At 36.5% G+C, this 23,452-nt stretch overlaps 1 protein-coding gene across 1 annotated transcript in view; it reads right to left on the bottom strand.

The window, feature by feature from the left end:
* Nucleotides 1-9,887: 9,887 nt before the first annotated feature.
* LOC148310037 (adenylate cyclase type 1-like) overlaps nucleotides 9,888-23,452 on the bottom strand; it is a 181,050-nt gene continuing 167,485 nt past the window's right edge. The window contains exons 15-21 of the mRNA XM_088259121.1: nucleotides 22,560-22,800; nucleotides 20,083-20,244; nucleotides 17,398-17,611; nucleotides 15,610-17,299; nucleotides 15,381-15,465; nucleotides 12,384-13,860; nucleotides 9,888-11,813 (exon numbers count right to left, since the gene is read on the bottom strand). Coding sequence (XP_088115247.1) covers nucleotides 13,444-13,860; nucleotides 15,381-15,465; nucleotides 15,610-17,299; nucleotides 17,398-17,611; nucleotides 20,083-20,244; nucleotides 22,560-22,800 — 2,809 coding nt within the window. The 3' untranslated portion in view covers nucleotides 9,888-11,813; nucleotides 12,384-13,443. The remainder of the gene's footprint in view (nucleotides 11,814-12,383; nucleotides 13,861-15,380; nucleotides 15,466-15,609; nucleotides 17,300-17,397; nucleotides 17,612-20,082; nucleotides 20,245-22,559; nucleotides 22,801-23,452) is intronic.

Here is a 23,452-nt window from a genome sequence, read left to right on the forward strand (position 1 = left end):
TTTTGAAGTTAAGGCTTAGTTAGAACCTCACCTAGCTGAACATTGTCGTAAGTATCAATTAAAAATAGACATTTTGTAATTTTTTTACGCAGTTACAAACATACAAATTTTCCCGTTACGCAATTGAATAGAGAAAATTTCGTATTTTAATGACTTTCTTCGTATCAAGGTAATAATATACATGTATATATTTCAATTTCAAGCCCTTATTCGCACCCCAATGGTGCATAGGGCACTGCATTATATAAACAGAGTGTTATCTTGATCGTTAACACACGAATGAAAGGTGATCAGCCCTCCGCTTCAGGTACCAGTCCAAGGTAATATTGAATAAATATTAGAGTGAAAAAATCAAGTATATTTATTTGACCCCCCTGGGAATCGAACCCGGGACCTCTAGAACGGTAGCCGAGCGTGCCGACCATTACACTACGGAGGCGGACATGTATATATTACTGTCAATAAAATAAAAATATTAAGCAATTTTTCAGTTTTTTTGCCAGCCGGAGGCTTGATCAAGCTCACAATGCATTAATCCAGTGCAGTGCCCCCTGCCCCATTTTTTTGCGAAATAGTATAGAAAAAGTAGGTAAACTCATTACCTTTTTTTAATTGCGCAGTCGGATTTTCAACCATTAGTTATTTATTATTATTATTAACTGTTTATATCCTGATACATGATTTTTTTGTATACTTGAATTGCGAAAAAATACAATACAAAAGAAATAAAGCTGTCAAATGCTGAAAACATGTAAAACCAAGATGAGACAGTTATTTTATCGGAATACCGATATCAATTTCGATTGAACTATTGTACTTTACTATACTAGTATAAGGATTTATACCATATACCTACAGTATAGCCAACGAACACATTCAATGCACTCAGTATAGATTCTACAGTGTAGAATGACACGATATAAATAATTGACTATCTAGCCATATAGCCGCTTCCCCCCAGGGGTAGGCAGAGAGAATAGAACGCCACACAAATATGTCTGCGAACAATCTTCACCTCTTCCGCATTCATGCATCTCCTCTAATGAATAGAATGACATTTTATCGTCTTCTTGAGGTGACTTTCCCGTGTTTGGACGTAGGCGATCTCCTACTCATCTAAAAACAGAACCACGATCTTTTTGTCTATGGTGCCCAGCCAGCTGAAACAGTTCTGCAACTCCTTCACACGGAAGTGTGCAAGGGATTGCACAATGGTCCAGAGGAGCTTATACCAGGGGTCAGCAACGTGTGCCACATGTGTCTCTTTAAACAATTTGTCTCTTTCTTTGTGAAATTCAAAATGACATTACAGAAATTTTGATTATTTAAAAAATATATTATTTGCGTATTTATTTTTAGTTTGGTTAGGTAAGGAGGGATGGTGCCGTTTAAGCACATATGAGCCCTCATAAAATCTTATTCTTGTTAAAAATGTAAACATTGAAAAGAAAACAACCTTTGAAAAACCACACTAATTTCAAACCACTTTCATATTCAATATACCAATAAAAGGCTCGTTTGATAGCAAACATCCCTATTCATACTGAAGACAACCATTCTCATGCATCTTTTATGCATTCAATAAAATTATTGTTAGTTAAAAATTGGCTCCCTAAACCGTTTTGCTACTCATGTTTGGCTCTTTTGGTCCAAGTGGTTGCCGATCCCTGGCCTATACCGATCTCTAATATCGATATAAAAATAACAGTAAAAATGCTAATTTTGGTCCCATTACATAAAAATTGGTATAAGAATGAGACTTATAGTTGAAAGACGAGTTCGTTGAGAAGTTGAGAGTAGTTGACAACTTTAGGATTGTCAGGCTTCGGCCCTGAAGGACTCAAGGTCGGGAGAAGTCCCGATGAAACCAGGCAAGGGTCATCGTCTCGGGATCCTGTGCCAGTTTTGGTTTGTACTTTTTTCGGCCTGAAACAAAGCAAGACTGGCGTAAGGTTTAGATGATTTTCCGTTTATTAAAAAAAAAGCTTTACAACAAATACCATAAAATTCATGTAAAAAAAGACCGTCATATCGCTCATTCCTTTCAAGAACGTCATAAATCAAAAAACTTGATTTTTCAGGAGAATGTTTTTAAAGTTTAAAAATATAATACATTGTATTAAAAATAAATATCAAGCCACTTATTGAACTTTTTACTGTGCAACAGATCTTTTTAGGTAAAACCTGAAGATTTTTTCTCCATTTGAAAAATATTTAGTTTATTTAAAAAAATAATTAAACAATACCTTTTCTTCAAAATGCAAAAACAACACTTTCTGCCCTGTATCGGGTAAATATTTAGTTAAAAATATGCCTCTTCTGCTACGATATACATATATAGTACATTTTCTGGGCATTCCGAAAACATGCACAACTGAAAATTGACGATTTTTGATTTATGACGTTCTTGAAATGAGTGAGCGATATGTGATCAGGAAAAAAGTGTAAAGATGCAAAAAAAATAAGCCAACGTATTTTAACCATAGAACTCACGATATTTAACATACAATAAAATTAATCTAAAATTTATTTTGCAACTGGTGGGTATCGAACTCGTGATACCGATAAACAATTTACAAACTGCGCAACAATGCTATCAACGATCAGAATATTACATTAAAAAATGCAATACTTATTGTTGACTATTATTATAACCATTTGTGTTATGTGGGTAGATAAACATAAATTTGATAGTAATGTTGCAAGTTAACTTGAATCTGTCATAGAAATGTATTAATCTGAAAACTCCGTTTTTCTATTCAAATTATTTCAAGTTTGACGGAAAGCCTGCATTGTATTTTACGGTGAATTTGAATGACATAATAATCTAAATTAGAAACATTTGCGTGTGAATAGCAACAAATACGTTTTAAGTATTACGTTATTACCTTCCTCTCTTCTGCTGTGTGTGTTTTTTCTCGTTTTCTACGCCATTAAACAAACTGAAGAGGAGCTCTGTGTTCGCGTCACTCACCACGGAGTTGTGACCGAGTCCAGATGAAGTCGGCTGTGATGCTGTAATCAAGAAACCGACCCGTGAGAATCTCAAGAGTAAGATAACATAACATACCGTACATTCTATAATCTATTTATAATCATCCGAGCTACGTAAAGTGGCCTACGCTCCAAACATTTTACAAATACCTAGTCTGTTTTGCAAGACGCCGATTCCCACGTCATTTTGTAAGTGGGCAATTATTTTAACTCGTAATTAATTTGTTTTAATTTAAAAATACGATTATAAAAACAGTGGGATATGAAATATTTGTTTTTAACGCAGTTAACTGTATTTTGTTGGGCTTATACTGTATTATTTCACATTATCGTATATACCCCCAAATTCCATTGTATGAATAGTAATACGGCTGCACTTATAAATACACATTTACATCTTTTTGGATTTATTTTATACAAAAGAATAAAAATATATATAAATAAGGAAAAAAACATTTTTTTGACTGATAATTCTGAACTTGCTAGAAAAATATAAATATACTTGTCATTTCGTCCTATAAGCTTAAATGTAATATATATCAATATATCGGCGTAGTACTACGTAAGAGAAATGATAAAACCCTTTTTAATATCACATAATGAATTGTTGATGATGGTTGCTTCATCTATCCGAGGTCTCGAAGACTTTTAACTTTTTTTTATCTGAAAAGTTTTAAATTAATAAATAATAATAATAAATCCCTTACCGCACCCCAATGGTGCATAGGGCACTGCTTCATATAAACGCAGTGTTATCGCGATCGATTACACATGAAGGAAAGGTGATCAGCCCTCCACTTCAGGTACCAGTCCAGTGTAATATTGAATAAATATTAGAGTGAAAAAATCACTTATATTTATTAAACCCCCCTGGGAATCGAACCCGGGACCTCCAGAACGGTAGGCGAGCATGCTGACCATTACACTACGGAGGTGGACCGAAAAAGTTTTTTTTCCAAAGTTTTAAATTACTATACATTAATTTTTAAAATATTTTCAAAAATACATCGATATGGGTTTAGTTATAATATTGATAAATATGTTTCTAGAGCCTTTACGTTACATTTTTTTTCATAATACCAAGTACATACCTGTATTATTCATAGCCACCAAAAGTATGCGAAATAAATTACAGACGTTTGTTACGAAATATTAGTCAGACAAGATCTACATAAAGCCGAACAAATAAAAGAATGTAATAATTTAACAAGTCCTATAAATCAATTAGAATTGAGCAATTCGCGCACCTGTATTGGTGAGAAAGAGCTACGTTATCAGCTATCTGCTATTTGTATTATATTATTACATAAATTTGGTTGATATTTCTTCAAAGTCATTAAACAGATATACTTGTCGCAGAGTAAAAGTAAACATTCCAAATGTCTAACCTTGATTCTACTTGCGATACCAGAATACTTTATTATGAAATGTAATTAGTATTTAGAATGAATGGAATCCAAAAAAATGCGCGTATTTTTATTCGTACGCTGTTATTTACCATTATGTATCCGCAAGCAATAAAGTATTTTTAATACAATACCTCATTAGATTGGTGTGGCTTTGTTTACGATAACGTACATACTTTTATTTAACCTCAAGGGACTCGTACACATTAGCAGTAGCTTGTCCAAGTTACACAAGCTTGTACGAGTACGGCAACGCAACTGACCTAAATGCCCTACCCATTGTTGTTATATTTCTCTTCTGGTTCTTCTATTCCTCCTCCATTTCCTTTATTACATGTCAAATGTTTAAGCCTTTACTGATATTATGTGCATCTTATCAAATACAAATAAACTCCGATTATGGTATACACGTAAGAATCTGGAAGGTAGGACTAATACATTCATATAACTAACGATCAAGTTAACACCGCGTCGATGCGATGGGTGCCCTATGCACCACCGAGTGCAATTAAAGAGACAGGATTTTTTAAAACTATGTTGAATAATAAAATGAAATAGGGCATTTTAATATGATAATTATAGATAGATAATTTAACGAGATATTTTTTGTAAAAATAGAAGTGCTAGTTTAGTGTACTTCATTTTGTGAGCAAGGCCTCTGCATATATCTTCCTTATACCTTATATCTGGCCATATTTCTCTTATATAGATAAGGGAGATATACACCCGTTAGTTGTGAACTAATTGAGAGGCAAAGGGGAGGGTCCACCCCGGGTGCTATTGGTGCCAAAATTAACTAATTTAGATTCAAAATAGTCGACGCCTCTCGGAAAATTTTATTATTTGTCGTGTTTTTTTCAGGAGTACCTAGGGGGCGTATGATTTACGGTGGCGATCTTCAATTTCAAACATTCAGAGGGAAGATGTTCGTACAACATTCCCCCCATCCTTCACTAGCCCGCCACTGATACTCGCATCTTCTGCCTGCATTTGCAGTACATAGTAGTCATTTATCGTGACCTATAAATCGATTGGCTCAAATGGATTAGTTCATGCACATGCTCCATTCCCTCGCGATTAAATATTTATTTGCACCAGACTCGTAACATCGAGGTCAAATTCTCACAGTTTGAATAACTGACAAGTTTCTTTAATGAAATTTGAATTAAAGAATTTTCTGTTTTGTAAATATTGGCATATTCGCGGAGGGCTGATCACCTTACCTTCATGTGTTAATGATCAAGATAACACTGCGTTTAAATGATGCAGTGCCCTATGCACCATAGGGTGCGGATAAGGGTTTTATTTTTATTTATTATATGTAAATATTGGACTTTTTACATATTGTTATTAAAATACTCGTATATGTATGTGTTTCATCGAATTAGTGCATATATTCCATTACTTATATTTAAAGTTGTGATATACTATTAATTTGTAAAAAAAAAATGTAGGGTCATGTCATACAGTAAATTATAAAATTCAAAGCTAGTTATTTCACATTTCAATTATTTTTATTTTGCATTTCACAATGTATTATAATTACAAGTACAAAAAATATTATATTAAGACAAACATCCCACAAGGCATGGCCTGTGTGTACGGGTATACATTTTCATTTTAGGTTATTATAAAGGGCATTGAAAAGAATACAATAAATAGATTAAAAGTGCTAATGCTGTATTCAATGTATGTTTAAATTCGTTTAATGGTTTTATCGTTTTTAAATCTCTATTTTCTTCATTAAGTTTCCCAATTGTATTGAAAATCTAAAGTAAACGTATTCTCTCAAGATGTCGTTTCGTTTTGTTTGACACAGTTTAAAACCTTTAATATTCCAAAATGGATGATCTTTTCATTAACTTTTTTTCACGATTTTCCATGTTACTCGATGTACTTCTGACATTGATGTTCTTGCGGCTTTGAGATTAAAGAATAATAATTTTTAAAACAAAGCAGTTTTTTCACGTTTGATTGATTGATGATTAATAATTTGGATTAAATTGTTGCCATATTATTCGTACCTACCTTGATTGTCCTCGTAGCGTTGTGTCGAGATGTTCCCTAGGGGCGGCAGGGCGGGGGCGGGGGAGAAGGGGGTGGGGGTGTTAGGCTGCTGCCAGAAGGATTGCGGAAGGGCGCGCATCTTCATGGGAAGCGGGTCTTCAACACATTGCAACAAAAACTGCCTTATTAACGACAAAATATCACTTTACTATTTATTTAATATGAAGTTGCATCGTTCGGCCATGCTGTATTTCATTGCATGTCATCAACAATTTTCTTTTATGTAGTTTAATCTAATTAATGTCTTATCATATCTTCCTCTAGTCGAATTGGTAAAAGATGGCCACCTAAATGATTTTTATTTTTTGCAATTTTGAAGAAAAAACTTTCAGTCGTAAATTAATTACTGTAGAAGTACGCAAAATTCCAAGTACGAGTAATTCCAATAATAACAAAAGAGTGATCATAAAACACTGTTATTAATTTTCTGCAATTTTCCAACATTATATAAAAACACATAATATCGACTCTCCTATGTATTATATGTACGTATCATGCGTGGCATGAGTACATATACATACATACATAGCACAATCCACTAATGCAATTATTTTTTTTAATTGTTTTTTGTTACTTTCAACAAAATATACAATGAAATTCATGTAAAATACATTTTTCAAACTCGAAATAAAAAGTATCGAGGATAACGGCATACGTAGAGGGGCCGATATTGTTATAATTGATTTCCTCATGTGTCGAGAAATATAAAATATATGTAGTTATAATGCGTAGCTATAAACAGGTGATCATTTTTTTTTATTAATATTTAGTAGCTCGTATTAAATGTGCGACACTGCTACACTGATTTATGTGTTATCTTTTAAAAAATCTTATTACCTTTGTTAGTTTTAATTTTGGTCCCTAAATCCTTGCCTCGAGGATTCTGCAATTTGATGGGCGAGAGTTTCGTTACGTTTGACAGCGGTTTACTGCCTTTGAACTTCGGAGGTGATGTTTCTCGCATAAATTTAGGAAATTTCCCGCGGGAAAAATGAACTCCATTTTTATCCGCGTGAAGATTTTCATCGGGTGGAATGCGCTTATCTCGTTTTTTACCGTCCGCGAAAGAAACCAATTCGTTGTTATTTAAATCATCGAAAGTTTCGTCTATTTTATCATAAGTTAAATTTAACAGATCGCCGACGGGAGATGTTTCTAGAATGGCGGGGAAATTTGAACCCATTTTGTTTTTTTCCAGAATGTGATTACTTTTGCATGTTGCGTCATATTACGCAATTGAAAGCAAATTTCGACGTATTTATTTTGCGTAATAACTTTTCAGTAGTTAGCCCCGTTAGGAAGTACACCTAAGACTGTCATGTTAAATGTTTTCAAGAAGACTCGACCTGTCGATATTGAATTTATGTGTGTCGTTGCTATGGTGATCTATGGGGCAACAAGACAAACCGATATTTTTTTTATTAGTAGTTAGAAACTAAATAGGCCACTGTCATGCTCCATGTCCAGCTGTCACCGATGTTTACTTTATTTCGTAACATTTTTTTGTTTAGTGTAAAATTATATAAAGACAATATAACGCCGCAAAAAGTAGAAAGTTCCACTTTTATATACGAAATTGTAGCCAATATTCACTTGATTGACCCTCTTGTGGGTATAAAAAGTTTAAATCGCAAAAGTGATTGCAAAAATCATACACCTAAGTAACTTCACTGCTAACTTAGAATCATTGAAATGTATAAACTCATGCCTCTAGCGAGATAGCGAGTGTTTTTGCCTAGAATTTTCACTCATGAATTACATGAAATTATAGTAACTTTAAACATAAAGAGTAAATCCACTCACAAGTAGGCATAGGCTATGAAACTTTTAAAGTTGAAGCCTGAGTAGGGACATGATAAACGGTGTTGCATAAGCCGTAGCTAGATTTCAGAGTCACTTGGACGTTAGGTAATTCAAAAAAAAAAAAAAAGTGATTGCAATGGTTGATTTTCATCCGCTTTAATACTATGAAAAAGTAGGATTTTAAAACGAAATTTTGGAAAAATGTTAGCATTTCTTTTTTTTAGAATATCTATGATAAATAATTCATTTATCATAGAATATCTTCAGAAATCACGGGAACAAAAATCTTCAGTATAACCCAAAATATGGTGCATAAAAAATGTATATTTTTTGCGAACTATGTCATTTATTTTCGTTTAATGGCGATTTCTTCGTAGGTGAATTTGTGTCTTTCAGTCAATATCAAATTTAAAATTATATGTAATCGGCGATGTAATGTTGTTCCTTGGCAACTTGATATACTGTCTCTCTCTATGTTGTTAGTTATTTTATATTTTCTATGTTAAAGTTTCCATACCCCATTATTTACTTTCTAGGATGTAACCCTACCTTCTCTTTCAAACATATTTTCATTCTAATCAAATTAATTCATTATTTTCAGAACAGTTTCAAAAAGAGGGTGAATTATGAAATTTGAAAACTACATAATGATTTAATCATTCATTGTGTGAATATAGTTTGATAGAAAATGACAATTCAAGTGATAGACTTGACTAGAAACATATTATGATAAAACTGTAAAATTGATTCTCCTTTTCCTCTCTTATAGTAACTACTATTCCTCTTCCATTTCCTTTCTCATAGCAGCAATGTCCTTCTCCCTTAGCTCCTTCATGTTTTTACGATGGGTTAACCCCCCAACAATTTGATAAGGTACCTTATGCACAATTTGGATACAAACAGAATAGAAAAGAATTGTTTTAATTCAAGTCGTATTGCTGTCCTGTAGTTAGTTAAGAACAGTGATTCCCAAAGTGGTCTATATCGACCCCCAGGGGTCTACGACAACTTGCAAGGTGTCTATGTTTTAATTTGAATTTGATATAATGTATAAAACCTAACATGTATGGTTTTTAATTTTAACTACACTTCACTACCGTTATAAATTCAAATATTACAAGTGAGCAGCACTACATATACCGGCTGTCAAATAAACATTTGAAGTTTTTTTTTAATTACCTAATGTCCAAGTGACTGAAATCTAGCTACGGCTTATGCGACACCGCTTATCATGACCCTACTCAAACTTCAACTTTTTAAGTTTTATAGCCTATGCTTACTTGGAGTGGATTTACTCCTTATGTTTAAAGTTACTATAATTTCATGCAATTTATGAGTGAAAATCTAGGCAAAAACACTCGCTGTTAATGAATTTGCTAAAAATCAATATCAGGTAAGGCGGGGGTCTAATCAAAATCGAAAAACATGGCAAGGGGTCTACGAGACAAAAAAGTTTGGGAACCTCTGGTTTAGAGTTGCGTAATTTCACCCCATTCTTCTACAACTAGATTCCTATTTTGAAATTATTAATTTTTTAGTACATTTTTAATGGTGCCAAAAGAAAATGTTGCAATTTGTAGAAGTTTTTGGGAGGTGGAAAAATAAATGAAAACAAGATAAAAGATGAATATTGCTTTTATTATAAACAACAATATTTATTTAACAGAAAGTGAATTGAATAAATTATGATTCGAGATAATAAATTTTGACAGAAACACATTATTAAAAATATGTGGAACATTTACAAAAAAAATGAGTAAGTAAAAAAGCGAGTTTTCAAAAGTATCACAAACAAATAGTTCTTTATACATAATATGCGAGGACTGCCCGTCCGCGGATCTCTAAGTACTCTACTAGATGTCATTTCTACCGAAGGACCCAATGAGAGCATCTCCCGGGCGGAAGGAAACAGAGGTCAAACTATCCATAAATAGAGCAAAAATATGCATCAGAATCAGCCACCAAAAAACACGAAATATAATAAAATAAATGTGTGACGAAAGTTTGTTTTATATGCTCGGCATTATTATTGGGAATTGCACAATAGTGGTATACTATAAATACATAAAATAAGAGGTCCAATTTCGTTCTCCATCACAAAACCAAATATCAGACCCAATGAGTATCACATTACAGACAAGTGGTTCCATACATCAGTTGAAATATGTTCCCCAGTATCATTATTCTATTACGATAAATACAAAAGTTCCCCATTTACCCATCATTCCGCCTAGTGGTACAAAAAAATGTAAAGAAATATATTTCCAACAGAATATAAAGTAGGTTCTTCACCATGTCAGCGCCAGAATGTGTGTATTTCAATTATACTTTACGACTTTTATTAAAACAACATCCATACTTTAAGTTAATACTATGTAACTAAAATAATTAGTTGGGTTTGATATGACATTCAGAGTGCATTTTCTTAAGTACTTTACGTAAAACTGTTTGCACAAAAGGGCTTGAATATAATGGCTACATGGGAATACGCTAATGACTACTACACAGAAACATAAGTTTAGTAATCCAATCCGTACTGGATGTATATTAGGTCAGTATTACAATGAGGATGTACACGTTTCGGGTGGCTATTAATTATAATATATTTTGTACGAACTAACATGTTTATAATTTGTGTGTATTAATCCTGCTATTTCAACCAATAATTAATATCTAAAGCACCTTATAATTGTAGAGATCACTGCTAAATTCTCAGTTGTAATGTCATTCCTATGTTGCCCTCGTTTCCTTTATATAATATCTCTTTGTAATATTTCACCAAAACATCAAATACACCCGAGTTAACTAACAAATTCGTTTCTTGAGATACATTCTCCCAAAACAGAAGATTAGAGAAAAATTCAATATCATTCATAGTTAATATTTTGTTTATGATTGTAACGAGAATGTATAAATTATAAGTTTAATAAAATAATACTTTATAAATCAATACTGATGCATAGCAGTTAGAGGCGCAAACCCGACTCACGTCAAATACTTTAATATGTTAGTACGCTCCAGTTTTGCATTAAAGTGCATAGCTACACAGGTAGACTGCCATTTATGAGACAGCCTTCCTATCAACTGTCAACTGATGGAAGGTTATAAAACCAGTGGGTATTTTCAAATACTTTGGCAATTCATTCTGATAGTCATCGGTTTGTTGTCATTTTTATGCTTAGTTTTTAACAACATTTCAGGTTTTATATACTGTACAAATAAGTACATATACTGTTTTTTTATTATTATTGTTATTAAATTTCAACTGTTTTTACACCAATACACTGTTATATGATAATGACAGAAAGCAAATAAAGCTCTCTACAATGTGAAATTGATTTCTCAGCCCATATAGATGTTAGAGAAAAGTTTTTACATACTTATAAGTGAACCGGACACACCTAATGTCTCTATTTTTATTGTACTCATGGTTACCAACTGTAAAGTCTGATTTTGACATATTACTACTTGGACTGCATAAAACTGTTTACAGCCTTGCTCTTGCTCCCCCTACAACCTACTACCCACTACCCCTCGTATCAGCTAATATAGGGTCCGCCATCTAAAGTTTTTTTTTTCAACTAGTGCTTATTTCGTGAATGGTAACACTTAGCTCATGTCTGATTTGACAGATAATTAGTTTTATCCTTCCGCTGAGCGAATATGGTTGTGTATACGCTTGAACAACGCTGGGAAATATTGCGACATTCGACTTACAGAAGATGCCGATTTTGCCAAAAAAATCATCTTTTCGGATGAAGCTCATTTTGATCTCGGCGGGTATGTAAACAAGCAAAATTGTCGTATTTGGGGCACAGAAAACCCGCACGCATACATTGAAAAGCCGGTACACCCAAAACGAGTCACTGTTTGGTGCGGATTTTGGTCCAGAGGCATAATTGGGCCATTTTTCTTTGAAAATGAGCAAGGAGTGGCCGTTAGTCAATGGCGATCGTTATCGGGCCATGTTGAACGGATTTTTGTTCACAAAAATTGAAGAGGAGGATATTGGCAACATTTGGTTTCAACAGGACGGCGCTACGTGCCACACAGCCGAAGCTACACTCGATGTTTTGCGCCCCATTTTCAAAAAAAAAATGTTATTTGGCGGACCCTTTATAACTACTTGATGGTTGTCCACTGTGTTTGCGGAGTTTCATTTATTAACATATTAAAGTATTTGCCTACGCTATCTTTACACTTACAATCCATATTACGAAAAAAATATATTAAAAATACAAAATCATACACTGTGGCGTATTCGAAATGACAAAAATATACACTTAGTAAGATTAAAAATCATGAAGATTTTACAATAATATACTTCTGGCTTTAACAATATTAAGTACATTTGACCCTCAATGTTTTCAGTCACATTTATAAAATACAAATTTTGAATAGGATAGGATGAAATGCTTGCGAAAATGTGATATATTTGAGCTTATAGATGTCGCTTCAAAACGCACGGATTCTCACGATAGTAAATACAAATCTTAATCGAATCACATCAATTTAGTAAAAAGGTATTCAGTGCACTCCATCAGTCAATATAATATATTTTTACAGTTGACAGAATTATTAAGTAATAATACGCTTAACCTTTTTACACAAGAACATATAGAATATAATAATGAAGGTATAAATTAATAGATCATTATCTACAAAGCCGCACTCACTGTATAACAGCTCTGTGGGGCAGAAATCATATATACATAGCCACCTGACTAACTTAACTTACTTTTGGGGCCATTCTCTACACTCTCCGTTAAAGTTAAAGCTATGTGTATAGCAAAAATAAGAGATTGCCAAAAATTCTAAAACCCGTACTGTTGAGGAAAAAATAGTTAAGAGATAATTTGTTGTCAGTATCCTAATTTAACAAATAAAAAAAGTTTTTATCAAGAATAAATAGTAGTTACATATATCTCTATGGACTAAAAGGGTAAATTGTTTCTCTCTCGGATACAAACATGAACATATGGATAAGGAGATGAATAATAAATACATATAAGATTAATTTCGAGTATATTTTAGTCTCCATATATTTAGGGTCGATTACTCTCTAAATTTAAACATTTAACATTAACGGATGAGTAATTGAATAGCCCCATTTATCTGGCTTAATCTACGACAGTACACGAGTAAGGTAACGGGGGGACATGATCATGGACGACTACGCGTCACTGTCTCCGTCCGTAGTGTTGTTGTTGGGCTGGCCGAAGTTCCTGGTGATGGACTCGCTCATGGTGCGGATGTTGGCGAGGTAGCGGTTGGCGGGCTCGTCCGAGTCGTACAGGCCGCTGAGCGACTCGAGCGACACGAGCGCCTCCGAGTCTAGCAGGCGCGAGGAGGCGCGCGAGGACACGCTGGCGTCCTCCCGGTCCAGGTAGCAGGAGTTGACGTCGCTCAAAGCTCCCTCCGCATCTGTCAGCCCGGCCTCGTTCAGCATGGACACGTTCTCCAGGGCGGGGTCGTCCGTGATGTACCCGGTGCTCTCCGCCGGGCCGTTGTCTCCCTCCGCCTCCGAGCACGAGGAGCTCCACTCCGATTGGCTCTCCCCGAATATCGCTCTTTCTGTCAACCCGCCACCCTGGAAATTATAAAGAACATCTGGCTTGAGTCCTGAATGTTTCCTGACAATTCACAGTGCTTACTTGATTGTGAATTACAGAAAGGGATGGTGAAAGTTGTGCGCTTCAAGTACCAGTCTAGCGATGTTAATAATATTACAGTGACAATTGTCACTATTTATTTTGACTCTTTGATAATTTGGTAGCCACGGAAGCCGTAAGCTATATTAATAATATAAGGTGATTTTTATTCAAGATAAATAATATAAATATTTATTTCCACTTGGCAATATAAATTATGTAGATATTACACAAACCCTCAAACTCAACTCCTGAAGTTGGACTTGAAGGCACTCAGGAAACAAACATAGATTCTAGAGTTTCTTCACAATTGAATCTCATAAAAAAGCATAATATTTGCGTCCTATCATAGAACTAGGGTTAATAAGAAAATGAGCTATATATTGAGCTTATGCACTGCGATTCAAGTGTAAATGAAAATAAAAACATTTTTATAATAACTGCAAAATTGACATATGTAAGGATATCCTTACTTTTAAACCTCCTTACGAAAGAGAATCAATTTCAACATCAAAATGAACAAATTTAACCTCAATTGTCTATTATGTATATTAACACATTGTAGTCGGGCGCTTCAAACAATAGATTCAAGCCTATAGAGGACGTTTTTCGCGATTAGTGCAAAAATATATCGCTTTCTTAAAATTGACACAATTTCTAAACCAAATAATATTTTCGATTGAAATTTTCAAAGAAATCATATATGACATTTGATCATCAAAAATAAATTATAATCATAAAAATTTAATTAAGTGTTCCATATTTCACAATTTCAGAAGCATTGTAAACTCTAAAAAATAGTCTTCCCCTCCGAGGTATCATTCCCTATACAATGCTAATATATTCAAATAATAAAATACCATCAGTAAACAAAACAGTGCGAGCGGTATGAAAAATAGTCCAATACGTGAAATGACTCAAACTAAACTGGAGATTAAGATCGCATAAAAACTCTGGATTTCTGGCGATGCCTTTACAAGCGACACACTAGCCAATCCGGACAAGGCATCTCAAATAACGTCAACAGACTGTCGCCTAGCACCCAGGTAGCAGATTATCCTTCAATGCGTTTTATTTCACGCTGATAACAAACCCGTATATTGCCGTTTCCCGCCGAAAACCGACAGTCGACAAAAACGGTATTAGCCGTGTCCCGTAGTTGACCGACAGTCCGCGAAAAACGGCAAATGCCGTGTCCCGCCGACAACGTGTTAAATTTTCAAAATGATGCATGGTTTCCGTAGATAAGCATAGTCTTGGCATAATATCCAATTATACTAATGATTTTATTACAATTATGTGAAAATATATGTAGTGTTGGAGATGCAATGATTGATACGAGAATTGGAATTTCTGAGTGCATAATTATTCATTAAAATTATTACCCTTTTTTTAGACCATTTTTGACTGACCACAAAAACAAGTACATACTTGGATTATGAGAGAAATCATGATTTACCTGATGTCGTTGAATATGCGCATGTGTGTGGCAATCCTCAATTATTTCATTTGATGACTCATTATCCGTCTTATCACCAGAATAACTGGAAAAAAAATACATATATTAAACAATAGATATGCCGCACTTGTGTAGATTTGTAAGTGAATGTAGAAATGTCCAATGGAGATTCATTGGAGGTTTCTACGTTTGTATTGAGCGCTCTCATTAAATGTATCTTATTAATTACCTTCTGTGTACATTATTCAGGGTGTTATCCGGAGAGGGGAGAGTCACCACGACATCGGTGGGCAGGACTCCGGGGAACTCCAGGTTGGGTCTCCCGGGGGACTTGGCGGACCCGTTGGCCGCCACTTGGTTCACCGCCAGTCCGTTCCTCTGCGGACTGGTTAGCTCCTCCTGCTGCCGCGCCAGCTGCGTGATGGCAGCCAGACCCACGGCGTGCATGGGACTGTTAGCGTTGTTACAATTTCTCAATGGATCTAAATCTAATCTGAGCTCTTTTCGTTCGGGCTTCGGCGGAATATTCTTAAGTAAGTTTTGATCGTCTATTAGTTTCTGAATTTCTCTTTCAAACGGTGGAATGAAAGCGATATCGTGCGGACTCCTTTTGATGTAGTTTTCTCTACTTTCGTGATTTAATATTTTTATATTTGCGGAGGTCATGGGCGAATGCTTGTTGTTGCTCCCCGAACTAGAGTAGGATTGGGTCCGCTGGGGTTGATGGGAACCGATGACGTCTTTCTTGTCAGTTTGGCTGCATCCGTCTCTTTTATCGGCGCGATTCGGAGTAGCTCTCGAGGAACTGTCATCCTCTCTGCTGGAAGTCGCCATTCCGTTACCGCGCAATCTATCGTCGCACGGGGAGATCTTCAATGCGATTGTCTTTTGTCTAGAACAGTGGTTTCCGTTACCGCCGGGAGCCTTCGACTGGCGTCCGATGTACTCAAAACTGGCGCAGCTCTCTCCGCAGTTGGGGGTGGTCTCCACGGGGTCCACCATCACTCCGGCGGGGAAGAGCCACGGGGCGGGAAGGGGGGCGGCGAGGGAGGCGCGGGGAGGGGAGGGAGAAGCGTCGGTGGTGCGAGAATAACTCTCGTCGGAAGAGCTTATACTAGGAGAACGCGTGAGAGAGCTGAGTTCGTCGGCCGACGAATGGATTCTAGGACTCCGCGAGGACGCTCCGGGTAAGCTTTCCGAGGAACGGTGTCGCTGGAGGCCGCGGGGCTTGGCCCTTCGACGGGCAGGGGAGGCGGGAGTGCGGGGCAGGGGGGGGCGGGGCTGGGGGCGAGGCCACGGGGGCACCATGGCGCGAGGCGGTGGCGGCCAGCGAGGGGCGGGGTAACCGGACGGCTGGTGGGGAGGAAGCGGAGGGGGCTGAGATTCATCATCCAAAGGTTGTTTTTTATTGCTATTTTTCCGATTTCTACTTCCCTTATTGCTATTACTGAGACTACTCGGCTTGAGCCCCACGGGAAGTAAAGGGTCATTTTCTCCGTGACCATTCCCATTATTTCCCTGATTAATAGGTGCCTCTCTCAGGGAGGGCATCCGCGGTGGAGGGGCGGCTCTTCTGCCCGAAGCTCCGGGAGGAATCATGGCCAGCGGAGTGGCCACCCCTCCGTAGGCGCCGGGTCCCCCGGGGACGGTGGGGCTGTGCCCCATGTTATTATGCGGTAAACGATCGGTGAGAAAGAAAGTTGTCATTTCTCCTTTGCCCTTGACTTTGACTTTTCCCCGACATGAAAATTGGTACGCCATGTCTTTAAGTATGTGATACACTTCCTCGGTAACTTGAGTGTGATTAGGTAATCCCGTGGAGTCCATTCTGGAAGCGACATTCACGGTATTTCCCCAGATATCGTATTGTGGTTTTCTCGCCCCTATGACGCCGGCAACAACGGGACCGATGTTTATACCTAAAACAATTATAATGGAGACATCTCGCTATTATAAAGACCCGCAAATAATTTCAGATATTCCATGAAATATGTCCAATTGATGAAATATAGCTTACCAACTCTAAGCATGAAATTGTTGTAGGAATTATCATTAATATCCTTCAGCTTATCCCGCATTGCGAAGACAAATTCTACTAAAGTGGCCAAATATTTCTTAGAAGAAACATCATCAGTCATGCGCTTCTCCGGCATTAATCCGACGGCCGCCATGTATGTGGATCCAACCGTCTTTATTTTATCGATAGCGCTGAATCTATCTTCACCCAAAAGCTAAAACATAAAATTGGGAATCTTGAAGTTAATGTAACACAAATAGAGCTTTCTGTCCAATACGGCAAATTACTACCTTATTCCTAGTGTCACCATATCATATTTAGTGAAATAAGAATTTTAACACCGATGAGACAATAATAATCAAACAGTGCTTTTTTGTTTACATCCAAAATTCATTATTGCGTCATTTGTAAAATCGAAAAAAAAACAAAAAAAATCTGCAATAAATGCAAAGTCTATGAATTTTGCAAAACATTTTTTTAAAATATGTTGAAAACTAATCACAAAAAAATTAAGGCAGATGATACTTTGGTCATTTTGGATATATACTTCCGCTAATATTGATTCTGTGGTAAGCGGCCCCCGACCGCAGGCCCAGTTCGTGGCCCGAGCGGCCAAATCGAGTCTGAGCCCGAATGCGTGAAAAGCATATGGAGAGATCACTTCTGCCGCGTGCTAAATCGTCCACCCCCCTTAGACCCCCTCCATGTGCCCTCAGTCTCTGCCCAACTGAACATTCCGCGAGCACACGATATTTCGCAAAGCACTCCAACGCATACTGAAATTATATCAGCTATTAAAAAGCTGAAAAACGGAAAGGCGCCTGGTGTCGACGAAATACATCCGGAATACGTCAAGAGTGGCATGGACGCTCTCCTCGACCCCCTGTATCACCTACTTTCAAAGGTATGGGAAGAGGAAAGGTGCCCGAAGGATTGGGTAAACGGGGAAGTTATAGCCCTCCACAAAAAGGGTGATCCGCTGTTGTGTGATAACTACCGTGGCATTACTCTTTTAAGTGTTCCTGGAAAAATTCTGGCACAAATAATTTTGGCAAGAATCCAAAAACCAATAATGCGAGTCCTCAGAGAGAACCAAGCGGGCTTTCTACCAGGTAGGGCGTGCGCTGACCATATACATAACTTACGATGCCTGTTACAGCAAAGTAACGAATGGAACTGCGCCCTTGCCTGCTGTTTTGTAGACTACGAAAAAGCTTTCGACAGCCCGCATAGGTCTTCTCTTTGGAATATCATAGAAGCATATGGAGTTCCTGTCAAAATTGTGGCCATTATCAGGGCGCTTCACACTAACAGCGAATGCTGCGTTAGAATAGATGATGTGTGCAGTGAACCATTTGAGGTCTTTACTGGGGTGAAGCAAGGCTGTGTACTAGCCCCATTTCTCTTCATCATCATGTTTGACTTCATCCTACGAATGTCAATTCTACCGGATCGAGGAATTGCAGTGAGTCCTGCTCAGAAATTATGCGATTTAGAATATGCGGACGATGCAGTTCTAATAGATACATCGATCGGAGCCCTGCAAGATATAATTGACTCCCTCCAAATAAACTCTGCTCGGTTAGGCCTAAGAGTGAACGCCAAAAAGACCAATGTCATGTGCAACTCAGCCTGTCCGGACCGAGATCAACATCTTACTTGTGAGAGACGAGCGCTCGTTCGAGTCGACACCTTCAGATACCTTGGAACACTCATGGTGGAGGATGGTAGTGTCCAGAAGGAACTGAATGTACGGCTCGGAATGGCAGGAGCTATATTCAATAAAATGCGCAATGTCTGGGACTCACTGCTTTACTCGACAAAAACCAAGTGTCGTCTCTTTAACGCCTGCATCCTAACAGTGTTGCTGTACGGATGTGAGTCGTGGCACCTCACCAAAGCTCAAAGCAAGAAACTAGCAAGTTTTGAAAATAGATGCCTGAGGCGAATACTGGGTATAAAGTGGTATGACTTCGTCAGGAATGACGATGTGAGGAGAAGAACTCAACAGCCCCTCATACTGGAAGTCCTGAAGAGAAGAAGGTGGACATGGTTGGGACATGTCCTTAGAATGCCACCTGAGGGCATCAACCCCTCATGTCTCTTCTTCCAACCCCGAGGATTCCGGCGCCCCGGAAGGCCGCTGACGACCATTCACCGACTATACTCAGCGGAACTTCGAGACGCCGGACTGACCTGGGAGGAAGCCAAGGAGATGGCGCGTGACAGAGTGACTTGGAGACGACTCGTGTTGGCCATATGCTCCACCTAGGGAGCGAACATGGAAAAAGAAGAAGAAGAAGAAGAAGAATATTGATTCAGTCACTATTTTCCTATTAATTATTTCACAACTATTACTGCAATATATGTACTTATGTATTCCTTTTTCTTCAAAAATTTATTTTTTAAAGAAAGTAAAAAATTTGTTTTTGCCAAAAGAATAACACCACTATGACAGCAGCAAAAAACATTACTTTTCCCAAAAAATTATGTGTAATTTTTATGTCCTTTATTAAGAGGTAAAACTAAGATGTCAAATTAAGAAAGTATGTACGGTGTCTCTTTTTAAATTAATGATATAATTTTAACTCTCTGCAAAATAAAAATAAATAAATAAACCAGCCGATGTACTGATTGTTTAAAAATAATTGTTTAAAAGTATGGTACACCATATTAACTACCAACCTCATCAAAATCTGCGATAATCTCATTGAGGAGTCGAAGACACTCCATCCCCTGGTTGTTGCCGTCCAGCTCCATGTAGAACTCGTGGTAGTTGGTGATGGAGGCAAACACGACCCCCACGCGGCTGTAGGACTGGTGGTACAGGTCCTGGGACAATGTGTTCTGTATGCGTAAAGTACGCCACAGAAAGAAAAACACCCAATCATGAAGCATGCACCAAAACTAACCAACCTACGGGGCTTTAGTCACAAATGGCGGTGAAACTAGGAATATTACCAGACTGTTAGTCAAATCACTAGGATGAGAGAGAAATCCCACGGTTTACTCTGGTTTATGATGATGAAATAAGATGTAACTCATTTTTGTATACTAAAGTCCATCCGACAATAAAGAGCGCACCAAAACAATGGCAAACTTGAAAATTTATTTATGTTCAAATGCCTTCGTAAATTATCCTTAAGCATATTTAGGTACAGAAAGGATGGCTGTCAAAAATGGGTTACGAATGTCTCATGAATCATACAGGAATGGATTAGAGAAATTCAACACCGGATGCATTACATTAGGGTGGCGAGATGATGATCAATAAGTTACTGTTAGATACAACATGAGCAAACTGGAATGAGAGCGGAAATAATATGTAACATATCCCAATAAGTCGCCTTTCATGACTGAAAGGCGTAGGTTAGAAAATGGATGAATGTCATAATAAAGTTGCGATTAGTAACAAAAAATTACACCGAACACTCAAATAAACAAAATCAAATCGGTGCTGTTAAAAATAAAGTGGTAAATAACAAATAGTATTAAAACAATTATTACTGGAAACAAAAATTTATAAACATATGTATGTACATGAAATTTAAATTGATAAACTAGCCTGTCTCAATAATATTTTATAAGAAAATCTGTATATGTAATATAGACGTTACTTATTACAATGCAACCTCAAGTTACATACACCGGAGCTTAAAAATAAATTAGGTAATGAACAAAAATCCAGATGAAAAAATGCCTCAGTTTGTGAAGATAATTTCAGATTAGTTCATAACCCAAAATTCTGTTTGCAAACCAATGGATTTATTCATTGAATTTTTTGTTTGTATGTACCTTGAATTATTCTTTCACTCTGGGCATGTATATGTATTCTGAGATTCGCCTTATAATTTCAAAATTTAACTGATTTTTTTTTAAACTTTATTTATATCAAATAATATTGTAATACATACTATAAACTGTACTGTGATAGCTTAAATTTATTTATCTGAACACATATGTAAAACTGCTGTAAGATTTAGATAAAAAATTTGGGAAAATTTCGCACGGGTATTATGAATACAAAACACTAAACTACAGGAATATTTCAATAAAACTGTTTCTACCGAAAGATCACAAAAATCTATCGATTACATTAATTATCATGTGATACGTGTGGAATAAAATGTCACGTTTTATGGTGAACAAATGAAGTTTTTAAATGAACCTTTGTGTTTAACCACATCTCCAAACAGGCTTTTGTACTATGGATATTGAATAATGTATAAGAAATGACGTATTTCTAATAATTTGGCTATCAATTTATCAACATATGGAATTTGAAGGTTGTTTTATGAAACTACATACTCCAAGGGAAATATTTGTCTATTTGTTTTATCAACTTTTCTAAAATATAAAAAAAGTAAAAAAAGAGCAGTAATATAAAATATGAAACCATTACAAAAATGAAGTTTATAATGTTGAATGTCTATCTAAATTTTTCAAATAAAACACTCGCTAGAATAAAATAACATAAGCTGTAGTTATGTATTATAAAATATTTGACTAGGCAGAAAAAGTCGAAAATTATCTCTTTAAAATGAAAAATAAAATATTCAAAATTACGAGAAGCGTTATGTATATTTGTATATCTATATGTATATTTAGGGAGACAAAACTCAATGACAAAAAATGTAAAATAGGGTTTATGACATAAAAGTCAATATTTAATTTCTATAGTCAGTACAAATAATTCATTCTAGGAAGAAATTTATTTGATGAAAGTTCAACTGTGTTTGAATACAAAACCAATTCCTTTTTTTGTCATTAAACCTATATGGAAAGATAATATTATCTGTAAATTGTAAAAGCTCGAATATTCAGGGACTCTGAGAGCTCCCGCTATATTCCCGGCTCCAGTAAAGAAACCCTCGGCTTCCATTTGGCCTAATATTATGGGAATAGTGTACAGTAGCCCTCCCCCTATAACGTTGAGATAGGTACTGCGTTATCGGAGCGGAAGTTATAGGCTGGTTAATATTTGCAAATTGTATTTTAATTTTAAATAACTTATTTCAGATTATTTCCCCTAGTTAAAGTGTAAAGATACATTTTGAAATATCAACTATAAATAAAAAGATAAAGGGGTATCTATCTCAACATTGTAGGGGGTTTACGGTATTTGGATTAAACAGAAATATATGCGCAAATAGAGCGCTAACCATGTTGGTGCGGAACTGGTTGTCCAGGAAGTGCGTGGCCACATGCGCCGGTAGCAGGTTGAAGAGGATCCGTTTGTTGCTGGTCTGCAGGGCGTCCATGTCTCTCTTCTCCTGCCGAGCCTGCGCCTGCCACAGGAAGTCCAGGCGCGCGGTCCACTCCACCTGCCGAGCGTGCAGCACCACCCCGAGGGCCAGACCCACCACCTCTACGCACGACACCACGCCCGACGGCACTATAGACCTGGAGGACATCCGTCATTGAGTACGAGCAACGGTAGGAACAAGTTCATTCCTTGCGGATTAAAAAGTTATAGTTGAATTTTCCATAAAAGAACTGTTGGACGACTGTAGTTGTCATTTGTCAAATGACAGATACAAGTTTGAGCACAACAGGAGTCGTAAACGTGAATGTGTTAAGATTGTTCCTCAAAAGCGTCCACCATCTGAGACATCAAAATATTAGCAATAATGGGCGGTACACAATATTCAAACCTTTGTTGGCAACGGCAATTCTTTTAGGTTGCAAAAAAAACTAATTGTAATTTTTCTGAATGTACCTTATGATCATCATACCATCAACAACAGACAATTGAAAATTTACATAATGATTTTTAACATGACTAGTAAATTTTTCCAAGGTTGAGATTGAAATGAGGATTCATTGATTTCATCAATTGATTCGGCAGTCACTTTGTGTTAAATAAAATATATTAATTTTTTAATTAGGTTTTACATAGTAAATACCACTATTTCTTTAAATCTATTGTGACACGTGTTTCGATGCATTCAGCATCCTTGAAACGTGTTTCATACGGTGTTTGAAAATGATGCGGACTGCATTGAAACACGTGTCACAATGGATTTTAAGAAATAGTGGTACATATTTAATAAGA

This window comes from Brachycentrus maculatus, unplaced genomic scaffold, assembly GCF_059751285.1.
Source record: "Brachycentrus maculatus isolate JH-2025_06_01 unplaced genomic scaffold, ASM5975128v1 h1tg000110l, whole genome shotgun sequence".
Taxonomy (NCBI): Eukaryota; Metazoa; Arthropoda; class Insecta; order Trichoptera; family Brachycentridae; genus Brachycentrus; species Brachycentrus maculatus.